Source organism: Tricharina praecox (genome assembly GCF_024521635.1).
Source record: "Tricharina praecox strain CBS 144465 chromosome Unknown BZA05scaffold_6, whole genome shotgun sequence".
NCBI lineage: Eukaryota > Fungi > Ascomycota > Pezizomycetes > Pezizales > Pyronemataceae > Tricharina > Tricharina praecox.
The window spans coordinates 56608-74917 of NW_026250408.1; the positions used below are offsets into that span (position 1 = coordinate 56608).

Consider the following 18310-nt stretch of genomic DNA (forward strand, 5'->3'; position numbering starts at 1 on the left):
CGTAGAGAACGTGTTGGAATGTCAAGTGATACATTAGGTAGGCACGTTATTGCACCCAGAGGTGGTTTTTTCTGTTCAGTCCTAAGACGTAGGTATGCAAAGTTTGAGAAACCAGGAGTGGTACTACGGCTGTGCATCCGCTCGTGAAGGGCGATATAGTTGGGTTCTGTTAATAGCCTGCATTATGTGTCACTCGATAAACGAGTGAAAATGAAAGATTGTGAGGGATGCATCTGCCTGGTCCGAAACCAACTACCGCTGTCGCTCATCCTACTATCCGCTCGTCTGTAGAATACTTCACAAGTAGTAGGGCTTATACCCCTGTCGAAGCCAACTGGAAGTAGGATATCATGGACGTGGATTGCACACACCGTTAAAACGTAAAACTCAATGGCAACAGCATATGTATCGTAAATATCGTACTATATTCTCACACCGGTAGCGGCTAAGATGGGCATCTTTACTTTCGAGCCTCTGAGCATGTAGAGGAACGGTGGAATTGTAATAGGCCAAATATTTTCGCCAGGCCTCAATTGCACTACGTCACTGCTTCGCCGGAAGGGTTTCCAACAAACTCCAGAGGGCCGCCGTCTATGTGGCAGAGCAGATTACCGCATGGCTATAGCGTATAGCAATACACATAACTAGTGTAGTATACGAGCCGCCGGTTGATGTTTGCAGTACAGCTCGTAAGTAAAAGGGTAAAATAAAGAAGGCAAGAATCAATCGTTCGCTACGACTCTGTGATTAGTGTGACAGGTGATTACAACACGGGACTATGCAAACTACGATGTGCTAGCCTCACCCGTGGACCGTTGGTAGTACGTGTAACGACCATTGAACTTGCGTTAGTCGCAGAAAAGAAACCCTAGGCTACTAGCCCTAACGTCCACACCCCACTAACGTCGACGAAGCAAACACGACCCCGCATCTCCCACAAACCCATCCCATCCCCCTTCTCCTGAAAAACCATCCGACTTCGCTTCTCCTGAACAATCATCCGAAGACCCTTTCGAAGAAACAACTATTTGACAACACAACCATTTCGCCGATATGGACATGTCGGAATTATCCCCCACCTCCCACCACCTCGCCAAGAAGACCAAGCAGAAGTTGGTACCTCTTCTTCCAACACACACTACCACTAAAAATTACTAACTGTGCTCACCGCAGGCGACCGAACCCTCAGCAGCGCCGACGCCGTGAGGCCTACAAGCTGGCACGCATCGCCGCGGAGCTCGAAGCTCCTGGTGGACTGGAGGGCATTTTGAATGTCTCCAGCACCACCGCGACCACTGCTACGGCAGTGGAAGAGTGCCTGCGCGAGCAGACCTCTTCGGTGCGATGCCCTGCTGGGATCAGACAGAACAGAGTCACGAAGAAGACCAGGTGAATAACTACTAACTGCGCACTGCGGTGATACTTCTGACTGCGCGTGAATAGATACTGACGAAAGGCTAAAGCAGTGGGCGCAAAGTCTCCTACGGGGGCAATATGACAAGAGAGTCGGCCGCGGAGCACGAGGGGGCCGAAGCCGCAGGCTCCACCGCGACTGCTTCTGTCGTCACTGCTACGGCATACGACGCACCTACGGGTGCAGAAGTGATCACGGCGGAGGTCGGTGGCTCGGCTCCCACAAGCGTGCCTAATCGAAAGATGTAAGCAGTACTGATCCTTCAAACACTAGTTGTGCGGAAATGCTGACGAGCTAGTCGCCGTTTGCGTGAGAGATCGTTAAAGGCGACCAGGGGGGGCAGTAGGAGCACCGGCGACGAAGAAGTACCGGGAGCAGCTGGAGCCAAGATGGCTGGATGCTCCTCGGGACGGAAACAGCAGTAAGTGTTCATTCCAGCTCAACGGAGATGCAATAGCTGATAGAAATTCTAGGACGAGTGGTGAGGCGCATGCCGCTCGACGGGCGAGGCTCCGGAAGCAGAGCAGCCTGTGCGCTAGAGTACCGGAGGCCGCAACTATGCAGCCCAAGGCGGAGGGAGAGGATGGCCAGGAGCAACAAGGACTCAACGCGAGCTCGTGAGTTTCCTACCACTTCAACATAATCAGCATCAAGGCTAACGACTGCAGGTTGTGGGAGGCGTTTCTGAAGGCCGACGGCGACACCCAGTCGTTGGTGCATGAGGCACTGCATCTCAGCTCGCACGCGGAGAAGAAGGCAGAGGGTCAGAGAATGACCCTTCCGAACACTACCACTGGAGAAACTGGCGCGAAGAAATCCAGTAATCCTGGTAGTGTTAGTCGAGACGCCGTACCTCCTTGGCAGCGGAGCAGCAGGCATCACAGAAGGGCGCAGCCCCCGAGCGTCATGGAGAGAGATCCTTCCCGGCAGTTGGCCGTCGCGGCCTGGGGTGAACTCGTCGAGACGAACACCGCCATGTACGCCGAAAGGCTGCAGAAGGTGCAGGCTACGGCCAACTCTTCACTCGAGATGAAGTGGAGAGACGAGTCGGCCGTCGCAGTTGCCGACAAGGAAGCTACCGGGAAGCGGTCGGATTCCGAGAGCAGGCCGAAGACCACCGAGCCCAGGCCACCAGCTGCGTCCTGGCAGGTGGCTCCTCATCTCCGGGCAAGGCTGCTGTCAGACCCTCGTCCGCCGGTGGTTGAGACCTCGTGTTACCTTCGCAAGAAGGTAACCGAGTATATCACCATTGGGGAGGACTTGGACATTGCGCCGTACCTCGGATGAGGTGGCGACTCCTCCCAGCAGGTGCTCTGGACCGAGAAAGTGAAGGGAGTGGCGGAGTGATCGGAGAGATGGAGGGAGGGGCGAGAAACATTAGATAGTATTAGCTCGTATACCAATACCAAAAGAATCCGTGCGCTATTTAGAGCCTTCTTTCGACCACGCGGAGCTGGCAGGAAAGGACAGGTTTGAAAGTTGGTGGTCTCCAATGTCTAGGAAGGCCGCATGCGACAATGATACTTGACATTCGCTCGCTCTCTCATGATAGATACGAAACAGGTCCACGCCGACAGCGCCCTCAAGACAGAAAGACAGAGGAGAACAGAAGGAAAGAAACAGTAAATGAAGTATAAAGCTACTCGACTAAGAAGACAGGTCCACAGTGGCGGAAGCATGCCAATGTCGCAAATATTAGCAGGCCTCAATGATCTCAGGCTTCAACCATTAACTACCGGCCGTCCGTCCCGACGAGTTTCGCGCTACTAAACATTCATTCTACATCTGTCGAAATATGCGGGAGCTGACTTTGCTGCGGGAGACGATTCTGTTGCGATTGTTGTTGTTGTTGGGATACAGGAGGTGGCCATGCCGAATCACCCTCAACGATGATAGTAGCAGAGACGCACCATTGGAACACAGTCGCTACGGCCCACCAGCCCGGGCTGGGATATACCCGCCGGGCTGCGGACTGGCTATGATTGGGCCGGGCTACTGCGTGCACTGGCTGTCGCACGCTAGCGAAGATGAAGTTGCAAGCGGTAGATCACAACGTGGCTATTTCAACTTTCACATCTGGTAGTGGGTCACTCCTACGTTCGATAACCAACTAGTTACACCACACACCTACATCGCCTCACCCCATTCGACTCACCGGCTACGACATGCGCAAGAAGCAAATTACATAACTACGAGGCCGCCCGCCTAGGCCTGAAGAGAAGACGACAATCTCGGGCGCCGTGCTGGATTCGTACGAACCCGCCGAGCAGGTCGAGATCCTCACCACGCTGATCGACGACACGATGAAGCTTCTGAAGCAGCACGTCGCTATTGAGCAAGCGACGATGGAGCTGAGAAAGGGATTGGCTATGTTGAAAGCGTGGAGGATGTGATGTGCCGCCAAGGAACCTGGTGCTGCAAAGGCCGCTCCTTCCGCTTCCATGGAATGGCTGCAGAAGGATGGTCACGCTGGCGCTAGGAAGAGGGAACGGGATTCGATTAATTCCCTGACGGCGAGAGAGTATGCGGCGCGACACGCCGCGGTACTCGGATCATCGGACGTTAACCGGAAGGCGAACCATCCCTTGACTGATGATGACATGAAGGATGACGGGAAGGCGATCGATTATTCAACCGATGATGAAGCGGAGGTTGATGGCAAGGCGAACAATCCCTCGACCGAAGTTGCCATGGAGGGCATGTGATATCAATAGTCACACTGCATTACCTCCTGTTCATTGGTAAACCTACTGTCAGAATAAAAAAACAGATTACCGATGATCGCCTGAACTTCAACGCGTGCTTGGATCGTCTTCATCTGGAGGTCCAGTAGGGGTTCAACAGTTATTACTGTTCCCGTCGTCGGCGCGGGAACGCAGTACGAGGGCTGGAGAATTGGCGCAGGCACACTTCGTACCCCATCCAATGCTATTACGCGGTGCGTTGTATGCGGAGGCAGCGAGCCAGTAGATATCCTTTGGTCGGCTGTTCGGTATCGTGCAATCGTTTCGGCGCGTTCTATCATTCTATGGTTTCGGTGCCCGTGCAAAGGTGGGGAATGAGGTTGCGCTGCGTCGGGTCAATTATTAGGGCTGCAGACCCGATCAGGAGGTGTGTATATCGGATACCCTGCAACTCAACGGTTGTACTTCCGAGCTTGTACCGATACTATGGTTTTGGCTCCGCCACCGCGGTCATGTCTGTCTATATCCGACAATACCAGAGGAGGTCCAAGGCTGAGCTCGCCGACAAGCGCCGCGCAATCTCCCTCGAGGTACAGTACTAGGACAAACAGGATCGGACAGTGCCCGTTTTACACCAAAAATGGCCATTTTCAACCACCGATACAACAACCACAACGTATCGAAGAAACTCTGAGATTATCGGGAGGCCTCTATAACTACACCGAGAACGATATGGGAGATCCTCACGGAGTTCTGAATTGTTGTTGCGGAGCAATACCATACGGGGGAAAAGTTAATGGTTGCTAAGTGGCTTTTTGTATTGGAGCCCCATACAAAATGTAATTTCGCTTTGCAACTTCTGCACAATATAACCTCGTACAGTCCCAATGTGATGAAAGTGGTCAAAGTTTTTATTGATGAAGAATCTTGTGATTCTAACGCTTCTGTGAAAGAGATTGGAACGCACATTCAATCTATTTACGTCTCCACGCGGCAAATACTGCACACCCGGGCCCAACTTTATCTGGTCAATCGATGGCTATTTGAAGATGCAGATGTACAGGATTGAGATCCATGCAGCTATTGATGACTACTCAAGGGAAAAGTACCTGGGCTGCATCTTTATCGAACGTGCATCATGACATATACCCGCATGCATACGCACCAGCCACTCTATATAAACTTCCAGCCCTTCGTCCTGTCCCCCGCGTATTATGTCCGTGTTCATAGCGCTAATAGATACTTGAGATATGTGTTGTGGGTCTATGTAGGAATATCAGCCAAAACTGGTGTGTCTGTTCTGCGTCAATACCTTGATGTTGTGAGTGCAACGGATACGATACCACATGCCGTTCGTTCGAACTGGGGAACCGAAACTCCTATGCTCGCGAACGCACATTTCCTACTTCACCATGCTTTGAACCCGGATGTGACTTTCCAGTCAGTTTACTGGTACGGTACCTCTATGTTGAACCAACGTATTGAAGCTTGGTGGCGACAGCTAAGCAAATCTCAAACAACAGCGTGGAAGTACTTAGTTACGGCTACCTGTTTTTAGTCACAGTACTGAACTCAACTTACATTCAATAGAATTTCTTTGATAATCTACGTACCATGGGGCTTTATACTGAAGGCACTGTTGCTGACCAAATTGCACTACTCTATGTTTACCTCTCCACCATTCGGGAGGAGATATTAGAGTTTCTTGAGGTATGGAATAACCAGCACATCCGCCGGCAATCTCAGCGTCCCTATCTGCCATTTGGAAAAATTGTGGTCCTCTACTTCACACCTGTGACTGGTGTCAATGATTACAGCTGGAAACCTGGCAGACAGGTCCTCGAACATTTACAGGCTGATGTAGCTGCATGGGGTATGTCACTGGGGATTAGATACCAGACGCGTATAAACTAACTGTCATATGGTAGACCCTGATGAATACCTACCTAATGCCACATTTGCTTGGTGTAAGGAGATGTTGGCATCTATCAGGGTTCATGGCACTATCAAATTCCGGGACCGAACAGCAGAGCTGGATGCAGTTCATATGCTAGCTTATTGTCATCTACGGTCTCAGCTTCAGCTGCTCCACATCGAAGGTGCTGTACTTCCGCTATGCACTATTCCAACAGGTGCATATGCATGGCTTCCTAACAATGCGTATGCTAGAAGAGAAGATCATCGTCACGATATTACTCCAATCGAGTTGGAGGACGATGATAGAGAGAAAGAACCTCTTTGGGACGTTGATGCAGTCGATCAGGAGGTAGGCCATCATGATAGTTCAGATACAGAAGGGGATGACTTGTAAAATACGTAGGTGGAATATAGAATGGAGTCGAGGAGAAGGCTTGAGGAAAATGTGGGTGTTGCATTTGAGGACTCCGGGTCATCTGCATTATTCCGTATCACTGGAACATCCTTTGTAGCATTCGTTTCCGAAAAAGGCTGGAGGCGGCGCAGCTGGAGGTGGGACTGGAGGTGGGGCAGGAGGTTGGGCAGCAGGCTGCAATGCATGCGGCACTGCATGAGTCGTAGCAGCAGCGGCGAGGCAGGAGGTCGGTCAGTAGGCATTGAAGAAAGATTTTATGCAGGAAGTCTCACGGTTAACAAATGCTGTCCCCTTCCTGGCTAGGTATCACTTGGCTACTGAAACTGCAGCCGCCGGGATCCCAGGCATGAATGATCACTCGGCGCCAAACAGTCCTGTGGTCGCTCTAAGTCCAGGCATGAACAATCACGGTGGGCAGACGAACTCCAGAAGCCGATGAGGAAGATGCAGCAAGCGAGACATACGAGTGGGAGCTCAGGGAGCGGGAGGAGAGAGCAGAGCTGAGGCGACTCGAGGGGGAGGAGGAGGAGGAGGGTGCGGAAGTCGAGGCACAGGAGGGTTCTGAAGCTGAGAAGTCGAGCAATGAAGAATAGCGGGTCTGAAAGTTACAGTGGAGGTAGGGCGGCTAGAGGGCATGGGGGTCAGTGCGAGGACGGGAGCCAGTGCGAGGTCGGGGGCGAGGATGCGGGGGTGCGGGGGTGCGGGCGAGGATGCGGGCGCGGGGGCGAGGATGCGGGGGTGAGGGCGACGATGTGGGGGTGAGGGCGAGGATGTGGGGACGAGGATGCGGAGCGGGGGTCGGAGCGAGCGGTGGAGACGGACGCGGCGGAAAACGATCGTTTCCTCCTCCTAGTTTTGTTACTGCTTGGTGAGCTCACACACTGTTGGGAAAGGCCAGGGGGAGGGCAGGGGAAGCCACATCGGGCCGCCTAATCATGTTTGGGTTGGAAAGTGGCGTGGAAGCGGGAGATGCTCGGGTGGATGACAATGCCATGATCTAGATAGGCCGCATGCTATCAATGAAGGAACAACAAAAAAAACCAGCAAAAAGACATGAACGATCACTCGGCACCACAGAGCTGTACCCGATTGAGATAAACAAAGGAAGCTGTGAAGGAAGAGGATATGGGACTGGGATTGGCTGGCACTGATGGTGGCTGTCCTCAAAGCAGGAGGAGACGGTGTTACCACAGCAATGTACTGTAACTTAACGGGTGATACCTTATGCAACAATAAATCGAAACGAGTGACCTTCCATACACATTCACCAGAGTGAGTGATCGCCCATGACACAGCTGAACAACACTGACCATGCAACTGACGGTGGTCCACATGTGTGATGGCTGGGGCAAGGGATCTCATGTGGTTGGCTTGTTCCCATGTAGTTATCAGGGTCATTGAAACATATGAATCGATTGTTGAAAAGAAAATCTATTAATCATCATAGGAGGAAACAAAGATGTTCGTCCCTCAAAGCCCAATCCAACACCACATCAGGTTTAACTGCTCCAGTATTTCTGCACACGGTCAGAACTTAGTAAGCGATCACTCTGAATGATTGGATCTTAGAGCCGGCCTGATAGCTATCATACCAGCTGATATAATCGCAGGTGCGCCAGCGTGAGTGATACAAAGTGATTGCATCCTGGGCGAGTGATATGCAATGATTTCTCGCGGACGAGTGAGAGTGTATCATTGGTTGTTTTTTGTTCTTTTAGTGATTACATGCGGCCTTTCTAGATCATGGTAATATCATATACCCGTGCACCTAACCCCTGATACCCTGCCACTGTACAACCCAACTTTCATCAGGCGGCCTGATGTGGCTTTCCCAAACTTCCGCCCTGGCCTTATTTCCAAAAGAATGCAAGCGCACCAAGCAGAGATAGAGTAAGGAAAAGGCAACAGCCATTCCCTCTCACGACGTCAGCTACCATTGTTTACATCTCACCGTGCCCCCACCCAGGCCAGTCCAGGTGAAAGCCCTGATACCGGCTAGTCCGGTGCGGCACCCCACTTCCCCTACCCATCTACCTCGGGCTGACACAAGCAAAAAGTAAATTGACAGTAAGCACGGGTATGGCCTACGTGCCCGCTTCTCCTGCTGTCCCCTCGCATCACTTCCCCGACTTCCGCCTTTTCTGGGGTTCACGTGTCCGATACGGCCTAGGACCCCTGTTCTCGCCAACGAAGACGGTCACGTGGAATCCCTTGTCCCGAGTATTATCAGCCTAGGCCGGAACGCACCCTACATCGTTTCAACCCACTCTCCCTTTCTTCTATTTTCCTTTCTCTTTGCGCTTGCTATCAACCTTCTTCTCTCTCTGCCTTCTTCCCTTGAGGTTGCTGCTCAGTAGTGGAGTATATGACGACAACTGGCTTCCGTGGCATGCTGGCGAGGAACTGTTGTGGGGCACGTTGTCAAGGCAAATGTCGGCTTGTGTGGATGACTGGTGGGAAGAATTGAGGCAGATGTCGGATTGAATGGACGAACTGGGGGGGGAGTGGAAAACCTGAGAGGTAGACTTACCGCGAAACGCGTCGCCGAGGGAGATGGCGGCTTGGGTGGACGACGCATTCCATAACTTTCTAATGGCCAGTCTGTCTCCGGTCTCACGTTATGATCAGCAGATGGCAGATGAGTGGAATTTATGCTCAAGTCAAAAAACTTACTGACTTGCTATGCGCACAATTAGTGACTAGTCATTAAGATAGATTCCACCCTCCCCCCCACCACCCACCGTCTCGCTCGGTCGCGGCAATGACCTGCGACAGTCATGCGGCCTCATGCTCCACCCATTCTCTCGCTCGGTGGCGGGGATGCCCTGCCACAGTCGTGCGGCCTCGTAGTCGTAGTCCCCTCCAATAGTCTCGCACAGAGGCGGGAATGACCTGCCACAGTCCTGTGGCCTCGTAGTCCTACGACCTTGTAGTCCCCTCTAATCGTCTCGCTCGTTGACGGAAATGCCCAGCCACAGTGCGGCGATCTCGTTTCGCCCGGCAGCGGGAGTGCTCTGCGACAATCCTGCAGCCTCGTAGTCCACCCCCAACGTCTCGCTCGGCGGCCTGCTCCCACAGTTAGCGGGGTTGATGGTCTCCTCGCTGTCACCTGCCGTCCTCCCGCAATTTTGCTCTCTTTTCCGCTCTCTTTTCCGCTCTCTTTTTCTCTCCCTTATGCTTTATTTTTTTCTCTCTTTTTCTCTCTCTTTTGCCCACTCTTTTTCTCTCTATTTTTCTCTCAGTGGGCGCTCTATTGCGGTGTGAGGTGGGGCGAGCGGCCGCCACCAGCCCTGTGTTGCACAAAAAGCCAAAAGCCAAAAGCCAAAAGTTGAATGCGCAATGCGCCATGCACAACAGGTGACTATTTGCTCACTTTCGACCGCCGTATTGGTTGCTGCTAGAGGCGGTAGTGGTGGGCGTTTGTACGGTGTGGATCGCGTCCATGCTCGCCGGAGAACTGAATATTCTCCGACAGCTGGCGCATCTTTCGGCGCCGGGACAGTGCGGTCGGGGTCTCGATCTTAATCGCCGCCCCGTTGATGCTCTCTTGTTTTGTTCAATAGCACTCATATTCAGCCTATCTAAACTATGGTCATTCGCAAAAACCTCGTCGATGCTCTCATCGATGCTCCCATCGTCGAGCCCTAGTTTCCGAGTGCGCATCTGTGAAGATACCGAGTGCACACCCCATGAACCGATCACAGTTTTAGAGGCAAGTAGCAACAAGGCCATTACAGCTAGTATAATTACGTACTTCGTATTAGTAAAGGCATAGTTGGTGGTCCTCTCCTTCTTTGTTGTGAAATGTAAACACATTTCTTTGATGTAACCCGATAGGTTAGCGTCGGTTACGATTTTAAATTCCGGATGAGTAGCTGACTTATCTGCCGGATCGTCAAAGCAACGGAAGTTGCCCTAATCATTTATGTTTACCAACAACAAACGACGCGCAACCACTGACTCACAACCCTCCACCAACGACTCGGCACCCTCCCTCAAACACCCTCCTCAAAACCACTTCAGCGCACCCCGTGCACCACCGCCGACTTGTCAACCACTGCCGCCGACCCGCCCGCAACGAAAGACGTCCACGAAGCACCGCGTATAGAGCACTTCAAGATGTCATCCGGGGATGACCCGCCGGCACCGTCTTCGGCGCGGTGTTCCCCGTTTGATGCGCCACCGCCTCCCTACAACCATGACTTCCCTCCGTCATCGCCTTTTCCAGAGTCAGATGTTCAGGAAGTGTCTCCATCGATTGCCAACTCTTTAAAGAACTTGGTTCGCACTCCTGCCGAGGTCAGCTTACAGTTTCCTGCGCCCAGCATTGCCTCTACTGGCGAAGGTGTGGAGAGAGATGCACGCCTGCATCGTAAGGAACTCGAAGATGCTTTGGCGGATACCAAGTTCGGTTACGGAACGGCTGGGCGTCCCCAACTCCTGCAACTGACGGAGGAAGAACAGCAGCGGTTTCAAAAGCGGATGGAAGAAATGTGTTTGGATGGTCCTGCGTACAGGAGTTCTGGAAATAATTCTGCTGGAGAGGCGGAGGGCTCGGATAACAACGAAAGCCGGCCATCGCAGAAGGAGCGGACCCTTCTGCTGGAACGCCAGCTGAGCGGGCTTCACATTTTCGCGGATGGGAACGCAGATAAGGGCGGGACGACTTCGGAAGCGGCGTCCAGTGGTCCTCCACCGAACACCGGAAGGAATAATCCCTCTCAGGAAATCAGTAGACACTACTCGCCTGTTGTGCACTACGATCGACAAGGAATCCGGATGGACTACGTTCCTCCCATCTACCGCTTCCGAGCCAACGAGCTTGCGTCTCCCGGTCGTGCGTCGCCGTTGAGTGTCAACGCATCCCCTATCGCTCCAAGTAGTCGCAAGAAACAGATCCAAGACCACCAAACATCACCGGTGCGAATCTCTCGCAATACAGGTCTAGAAAAGGATAGACTTCGAGAAGAGGACGATAGCGATGGTGACAAGGATACAGGCGCGGAGGAGTGGCAAACTCGTCCATTGAACCGGATGCGGGAAGCGGCCGGGGTTGACAAGATGATACATGGTGATTTGATGGCGACACCGGTCACCAAACATACTCAGAATTACTCTGTGTCGATTCCTCGTCACAACAGGCCTGTTAAACAAGTTACACCCACGACGGCATCGGTGATACCCGGTAGGTTTCAATATCCTGCATGGCCATCGAGTCGCAGCTAACGGTACCTAGATGATCCCTTTCAGGTGGATCCTCGTCGACTCTCCTTCTCTCCATGTGGCGGGGCTCAGTACTGTGAGCGGAACCACAAACACCAAGCCATCATCAGCCCTCCAGTTGTGCCGCAAGTGTGGCTTTCACAAGCACCATCGCCCGGGCTCTCTGGCTATAATCCGTTCAATACTTCAACAGATCCGCGTCAGACAAGGGACACTCCCCAGCCTATTACCCCGAAAAACTGGACCATGCGCGCAATTCCACCCTCTCCCGCCATCGTGCAGACTCCTGGGTTGGTGGGAAAGCGAACCGTCCTCCCGACTCCAAACATTCATCGTCAGCAAGCTCTGGTCCACCACCAGTCGCGATCGGATAGTAAGGCACCAACGAACTCAGATCATGACTCTACGGAATCATTTTCGTCTACCAAAACCCAATACGCGGGTCAAGGATACGCTGGTCGACGCCGAAAAGGTGTAGACTCGTCAGAAGATGAGTTCAACGTTCACTCGGTTTTCTTCCCTCAAAAGAAGAAGAAGGCGAACGCAAACGGCGTGGCTGTCTCGAGTCGCCTAATGGTTCCAACACAGAGCTCCCGCGCAAGATCGAAAGTTCGCACTGAGAGGGATAACAAGCTGCTGAATAATCCCGGAGTTTTCAATACTGGTCCAGTTGCCCAGACTCACACCAGGAGAGTTCCCGATCTCGGAGGCAAGGCTCAGGATTTCACTCATAATGCTCGTGGAATATCGCGAGCGAGACCACCGTGGGAGGGCATCGCCGTAGTTCCTGCTGAGTTCGTTGGTGCCGCTGTGGATATTCTGGAAAAGAGCCACCGCGCTGAACATGATCACCAAGGACGCAAGCAGGGGTTTTCGAGGCAGGTGGGTGTTGAAGGCCCACGCAGATTTCCGGCCAGCATGGGGTTCCATGCTGTCCCAACGAATACTATGAGGCAGCCTGTGCAGCATTCATACGGAAGTACCGCCTTTAGCGGGGGCATGTACCAAGATCCGTCCCTCACCGGTCGTCGACACGGTTTGCATCCCTCCCCTGAGAAGCCACTACGCCGCAACAAGTCCCGTGCTCGCTTTGGCGAACCTTTGGAAGACAGGATACCTGGTGGCTACATCTCCAAGCTCGGTACGCAGGCCACTCATCGCCAGGCCCCCGTCGATACCCGGCCTGCACCTGTCCAGACTTCCGGAAGACGTCACACCCCGCCGAATCGCCTTTTCACGGCTGTGTCGACCCACAATTTGAACGTGTTCGACAGGCTGTGCGCTCCTACCGCCGCATCGCGGGCTCGTGCTAGATCCCAGAGGTCCGGCTCACGCCCCGACTCGCGGAACGGAGCGAGCTACGATCCGTGTTTCACAGCCCATGGCCACCGCAGCGCTCACCCGGTTGCGCCCGGCAGCGCCCGCCGCGAACCACCCATTTACGCGCCAGATCCCCGCACTCCACAGACCCAGCTCGAGGCCTGGGAGCAGCGCGGATACGCCGCGTACGAGGCTGCTAGACTCATCGAGAAGAGCAGCTTCACAATGGAGCAGAAGCACGGAATTCAGCACCTCCATAGGCTTATCAACGCGGTCTTCGTGGGCATGAAGCTGAGGGCTCCCGAGAAGGAAGCTAAGATTGAGACCGCCTTCGGCGAGGTCGTCGCTCAGCTCAACTTGCTGTTCTTCCTGCTCGAAGGAAAGCCCGATGAGGCCCATGTTGCCAAGATGATTGCCAGAGTTGCCGCCCGCGGAAACTAGGGCTGCGGGATGTACTACTCGATAGCTTCTTGCCACTCATGCCAAACTTCCGCGAGGCTGTATCTTTGTCTTAGACCCTTGTAGGACTGTTGACCGTGGCGGAGAGAATTGATTGATCCGTCTTTTGTTGAAGCTGTGTGATATTTTGTGTTTTCTTCCATCAAATACGTGATTGGTGTCACGTGGGTAGGCTTACAGGAGCAGGGAGATAGGGCTCCACTGCACCATATCTACATGAGTTCCTTTAGTTAGGCGGTAAGTAGCATCAATGAGTAGCATATGGTATTGTATGTGCCCAGTGTTCTCCGTAGTCCGGTCCAGACTGCAGCCCGGACGAGACGGACTGCCAAGATCCAGTCCCGTCCGTGCCTTTTTGCGGAAGGGATAAAAGTAGTCCGTCCCGTCCGCCAATTTGCTGGACGGGGTTGGACTGCAGTCCGGTAGTGAAAACAAATGCCACTATTTTCAGCACTTATCCCACCAACTTTGGTGGTATTTCCCACTATCGTGTGTTGAATTCCGTCCAGTGCCAGCAAAACTGTGAGCGGCGACACCATCTTCGTCCAGTACCGGGTATGCCGCGCCACAATCTTCGTCCAGGAGCAATAAACTGCGCCACCATCTGCGCCACAATAGTTGTTAAGTGCCATCAACGCCGCGGTATCATCTTGAGCCCGTGCGCAAATACTCCCCTCAGCCACCACGACCACCGATAATACGCCGCGGGCCTTCTATCATGATTTCTGTCGCCTTGTACCAGTCTTGGCAGTCGACTACAATCGACTGCAGTCCGTCCCATCCGACCTTACTGGTGGACTAGTTCGTCCGAAAGACTCCTCCGGACGGACTGAATGTATGTAGTCCAGTCCAGTCCGAGGCTGAGAACGGACGGATTGGACTATGGAGAATACTGTATGTGCCGGTAATTCACGTCACCGTGGCCGTACCAGTAAGGCCGAGGGTATCAAGGGTGGAACCTTCCCTTCCGCATGTCCAGTCCTTCGCTTGTGGTTTTCGCCGTACGTTACTGAACACCAAGTCTGGTATCAAGTAAACACGGCCACCAATCGTCCGCCCAACGCACCTGGAGGTCTTGAGTTATTTTTACTATTCATTCGCGGATGCATCGTCGCGAAGTCGCCTTAGTGTGATGGGTGTTGTATGTGGTCGGAGCTCGGAATCCTGCTTCGCCAAGTGTCTGTCTGTAGCTTTAGTAGCCCGACTGTCTATATTGTAAGGGGAAAAGCTGAGAAATTTCGTCCTCGTTTCTCGAGAATCATATTATGCACACAGGAAACGCAGTATGCGTAGCTCGATGCTTACCAACGGAAGCCGTACTCGGATACATGTTAGGTACTATGAAGTGAGCGGTGCATAGACTACCTAGATTTGAATGATTCATCGCGAACATCACATACCTAGGTCAGTCCTTTACTACAGTAGCAAAAAGTGGGGTGCGACTCCTTCCGCAGGTCATGAGTAGAACCACCGTATAGGTAGAAACCTAGCAGTTTTCCGAAAATACAGATGTATTTTGTTATTTCTTTCTTCCCATAGTCCCAACTCTACGGTATCGAAAATCTTTACGTAAGGTTGTAAAGATATGCATACCAAAAAGTGGGAAGAAGCACTGCAGTTCTTCCAGACGCAAAATCTTACGTGGTGTCGGGAATACCAGAAAAATATCAGGAAACTACCTTGTATGCACAACAACGTAGTGCAGAGAGCACCGTTGTCATGTCAACCAAATGGTCTCTGAATTGTAGTAAAACTACAAGTACAAGAGATCTACGGAAGAAATGCGTAGCAACCCTCCGGCTTCAAAAAATACGTATTGTGGGTAAGACATGTTGTACGCAAGCAAAAATGTACGACATTCTAGCACTTTTCAGGTGTTACTACTACTACTACTACTACTACTACTACTACTGATCACTGTAGGCGGCTCGTGCTTCCAATCGAAGCACCTGCCAACCACCGATACCCTCCCCACAGTTGCGGTGGTAGTAGCAGTAGCAGTTGCGGCGAGGAAAGCTATAAGACTAGGGAGCTATCAGCGGCAGTAGTAGTTGTAGCGGGAGGGGGAAGAGTAGTTGCGGCGAGGGTAGAGTTGCGGTGAGGGTAAAGTTGCGGGGCGGATTTGCAGCAGGAGAAGGAGTTGTGGGAGGAACGCATTGTGGGGGGAGGAGTTGTCAGTGAGAAGGAGTTGTCAGTGAGGAGGAATTACCAGCGAGCAGGAGGAGGAGTTGTCAGCGAGTAGGAAGCAGAGCTATCATTGAGAAGGAGTTGTCAGTGAGGAGGAGTTGTCAGTGAGGAGAAGTCGTCAGTGAGAAGGACTTACCAGCGAGGAGGAGTGGTTAGCGAGGAGGGCTTGTCAGTGAGTAGGAATGATTAGCGAGAAAGAGGAGCTTTCTGCGAAATGAAGAGGAACTGAAAGCGAGAGGAGGATTTGCGGCGAGAGTAGCAGTAGCAGTAGCAGTTGCGGCGGGGGAGGGTTGACTGTCTATTCTGTCGAACATGATCAAGAAAGAAGAAGAAGAAGAAGAAGAAACGCCGCGGGACCCAGCTTAAGTACCCCTCCTCCGCACTCGGTCGACCCCGCCATGCCCGCCATGCCCGCCAACGTTGAGGCCCACTACTAACTACATTCGATTTCACCCGCCGACCCCCCTCACGCTGCAATGGAGGCAGTACTGCTGTCGCCTGGGGGCCATGGATGCAATACTGGCGCCGGTGACTAGAGTCATTCCCACTCATTGACAGTCATTCACACCCGGTGACTAGAGTCATTCATACTCGGTGACTAGAGTCATTCATACTCGGTGACTAGTCACTCCCAACTTGATGGCTAGTCATCCCCACTTTAGTGACTAGACATGCCCACTTTAGTGACTAGTCATTCCTGCTCGGTGACGAGTCATTTTCCCATCCTGTCTGAGGTATACCTAGCCCAGGACGGACTAGACGGACGAAGCCCCATGGTACTCAAAAAGATCGCATTGTACGACCCTAAGGTACCAGTGAGCACAGATTTCTGCAAGCACGGAAGTCTTTTAGTAGAGATATCGCAGACATCTGGTGAAGATCACGGAGTACCATTGAAGTCAACGCAACAGGCAGTTTTGTTTACCATATGATTCTCGAACTATGTGGGTTTTATATTTACGTATGATATGCAAATGTGACTCCAACACTGAATAACTCTCGTGGTCTATAGTAGAGGGATTATGTTTTGATACATGGTGTGGGAAAGATGGTAGTCCTTTTTTCTATGTGAAAATACGTGATGTCTGGTTTTTTTTTTAAAAAAAGTAAAAAATACAGGTTAAGTAAAAACCTGGTAGTTCTTTGGTATTGCGATAAACCTGGTATTTTCACCCAACCTTTTGCTACTGTACCTAAATATTTTAAGCTGCCGCTCCCAGTGTGGATCGAACGGCGGCCAAGCAGCGACTCAGCGAGTAAAAAAAAGATAAGCCAAGGATACCCGGGCCCAGGTATCAAAGTGCTAAATGGTAAAATTGTCTGGGCTATCTTGGCTGACGTTAATTGATAGCATATTAATTATGAACCTCTCCGTCGGCAGTACTACGGATCTCCTACTTTGTCCATTATAAACAGTATCGTTTGTACTTTACACTACACCACGACGCCACGTCCGCTACCGAGTGAAGACAGCTACCAATCCTCCGCCTAACTCACTTGGAGGTTTTTTTGTCATTTTTACTATTCCTTCGCGCAATGCATGGTCGCCTCGGTATGATGGGTGTTGTATGTGTTCGGGGCTCGGGGCTCGGGGCTCGGCATCCTACTTCGCCAAGTGTTTGTCTGTAGCTTTACCATACTGACTGTCTATATTGTTAGGGTTAATGTCAAGATTAGACGTCCAGAAGGCTCTAGACGACTTACGATCCTAAAGGCTCCACTTGATGACACGGCGCGGACCGTGCTCGTCCCAGAAGCCAAAGAATCTGAGTATCTCCTACCTAAGAATATTCTACCTTGGACAAGACAAGCGTGTATATAGAGGACCTCTCTGGCCCGACGAGAATTAGAGAATCAACCAGAACATTTTCTATCTATCTATCCATCCCTATCTCTATCTTCCGTATTGTTGACAGGAAAGCTGAGAAAGGTCGTTTTCATCTCCCGAGAATATTAGTATGCACACAGGAAACCGCAGTATGCGTGGCTCGATGCTTAGCAACGGAAACCGTCCTCGGATATATGTTAGGTACTATGAAGTGAGCTGTGCATGGACTACCTAGATTTGAATGATTTATCGCGATCATCACGTGGGTCAGTCCTTTACTACCTAAATCTCTCAAGCTGCCGCTCCCAGTGTAGATCGAACGGCGGCGACACAGCGACTCGGCGAGTAACAAAAAGACAAGCCAAGGATACCCGAACTTGTATCAAAGTGCTGAACTGTAGAATCGGTGAGCTATATTGGCTGAAATTAGGAGATGGAAAAATCAATTATGAACCCCTCCGTCGGCAGTACCACGGCTGAGGGCTCTACCACTATGTCCATCATAAACAGCATCGCTACCCTCGCATCGTTCCGACAAAGCGGCTTATGAAGTTGGTCCGTACCTCTTGGCTGCAATAGGAAGCTTTACGGTTTTCAAACCCACTCGTGCCTCCGCAGTAGTTGCACTCCGGTAACACCTCTGCGTAAAGCCAAACATCTTACATAAATACTCCGAAGATGTACCTTCCGAAGATCACCATTCCGCATGCGAACCAGCGTTCCTGAAGGCTCTGTGTGACGTGGCGTTATAGGCGGAGGATACTCGACATAGAGAGCGTCGTCATGATACCTTAGATTGAACGAGTGTTTATGAAGAGGAGTCGCCACCCCGAGGCTCGAGCCCCGGCAGCCTGCGGGAAGTG

General features: G+C 52.0%; 2 protein-coding genes across 2 annotated transcripts; both read left to right on the plus strand.

The window, feature by feature from the left end:
- Positions 1-1053: 1053 nt before the first annotated feature.
- Positions 1054-4119, plus strand: BZA05DRAFT_442813 (uncharacterized protein; the record flags this gene model as incomplete). Its single annotated transcript, XM_051486793.1, has 8 exons — positions 1054-1112; positions 1174-1389; positions 1467-1658; positions 1713-1835; positions 1888-2031; positions 2083-2688; positions 3624-3738; positions 3820-4119. 8 exons carry the CDS (start codon positions 1054-1056, stop codon positions 4117-4119), a joined length of 1755 nt encoding a protein of 584 aa, XP_051341455.1.
- Positions 4120-10549: 6430 nt separating this feature from the next.
- BZA05DRAFT_442815 (uncharacterized protein) lies at positions 10550-13414 on the plus strand (the record flags this gene model as incomplete). Its single annotated transcript, XM_051486794.1, has 2 exons — positions 10550-11615; positions 11667-13414. 2 exons carry the CDS (start codon positions 10550-10552, stop codon positions 13412-13414), a joined length of 2814 nt encoding a protein of 937 aa, XP_051341456.1.
- Positions 13415-18310: the final 4896 nt, after the last annotated feature.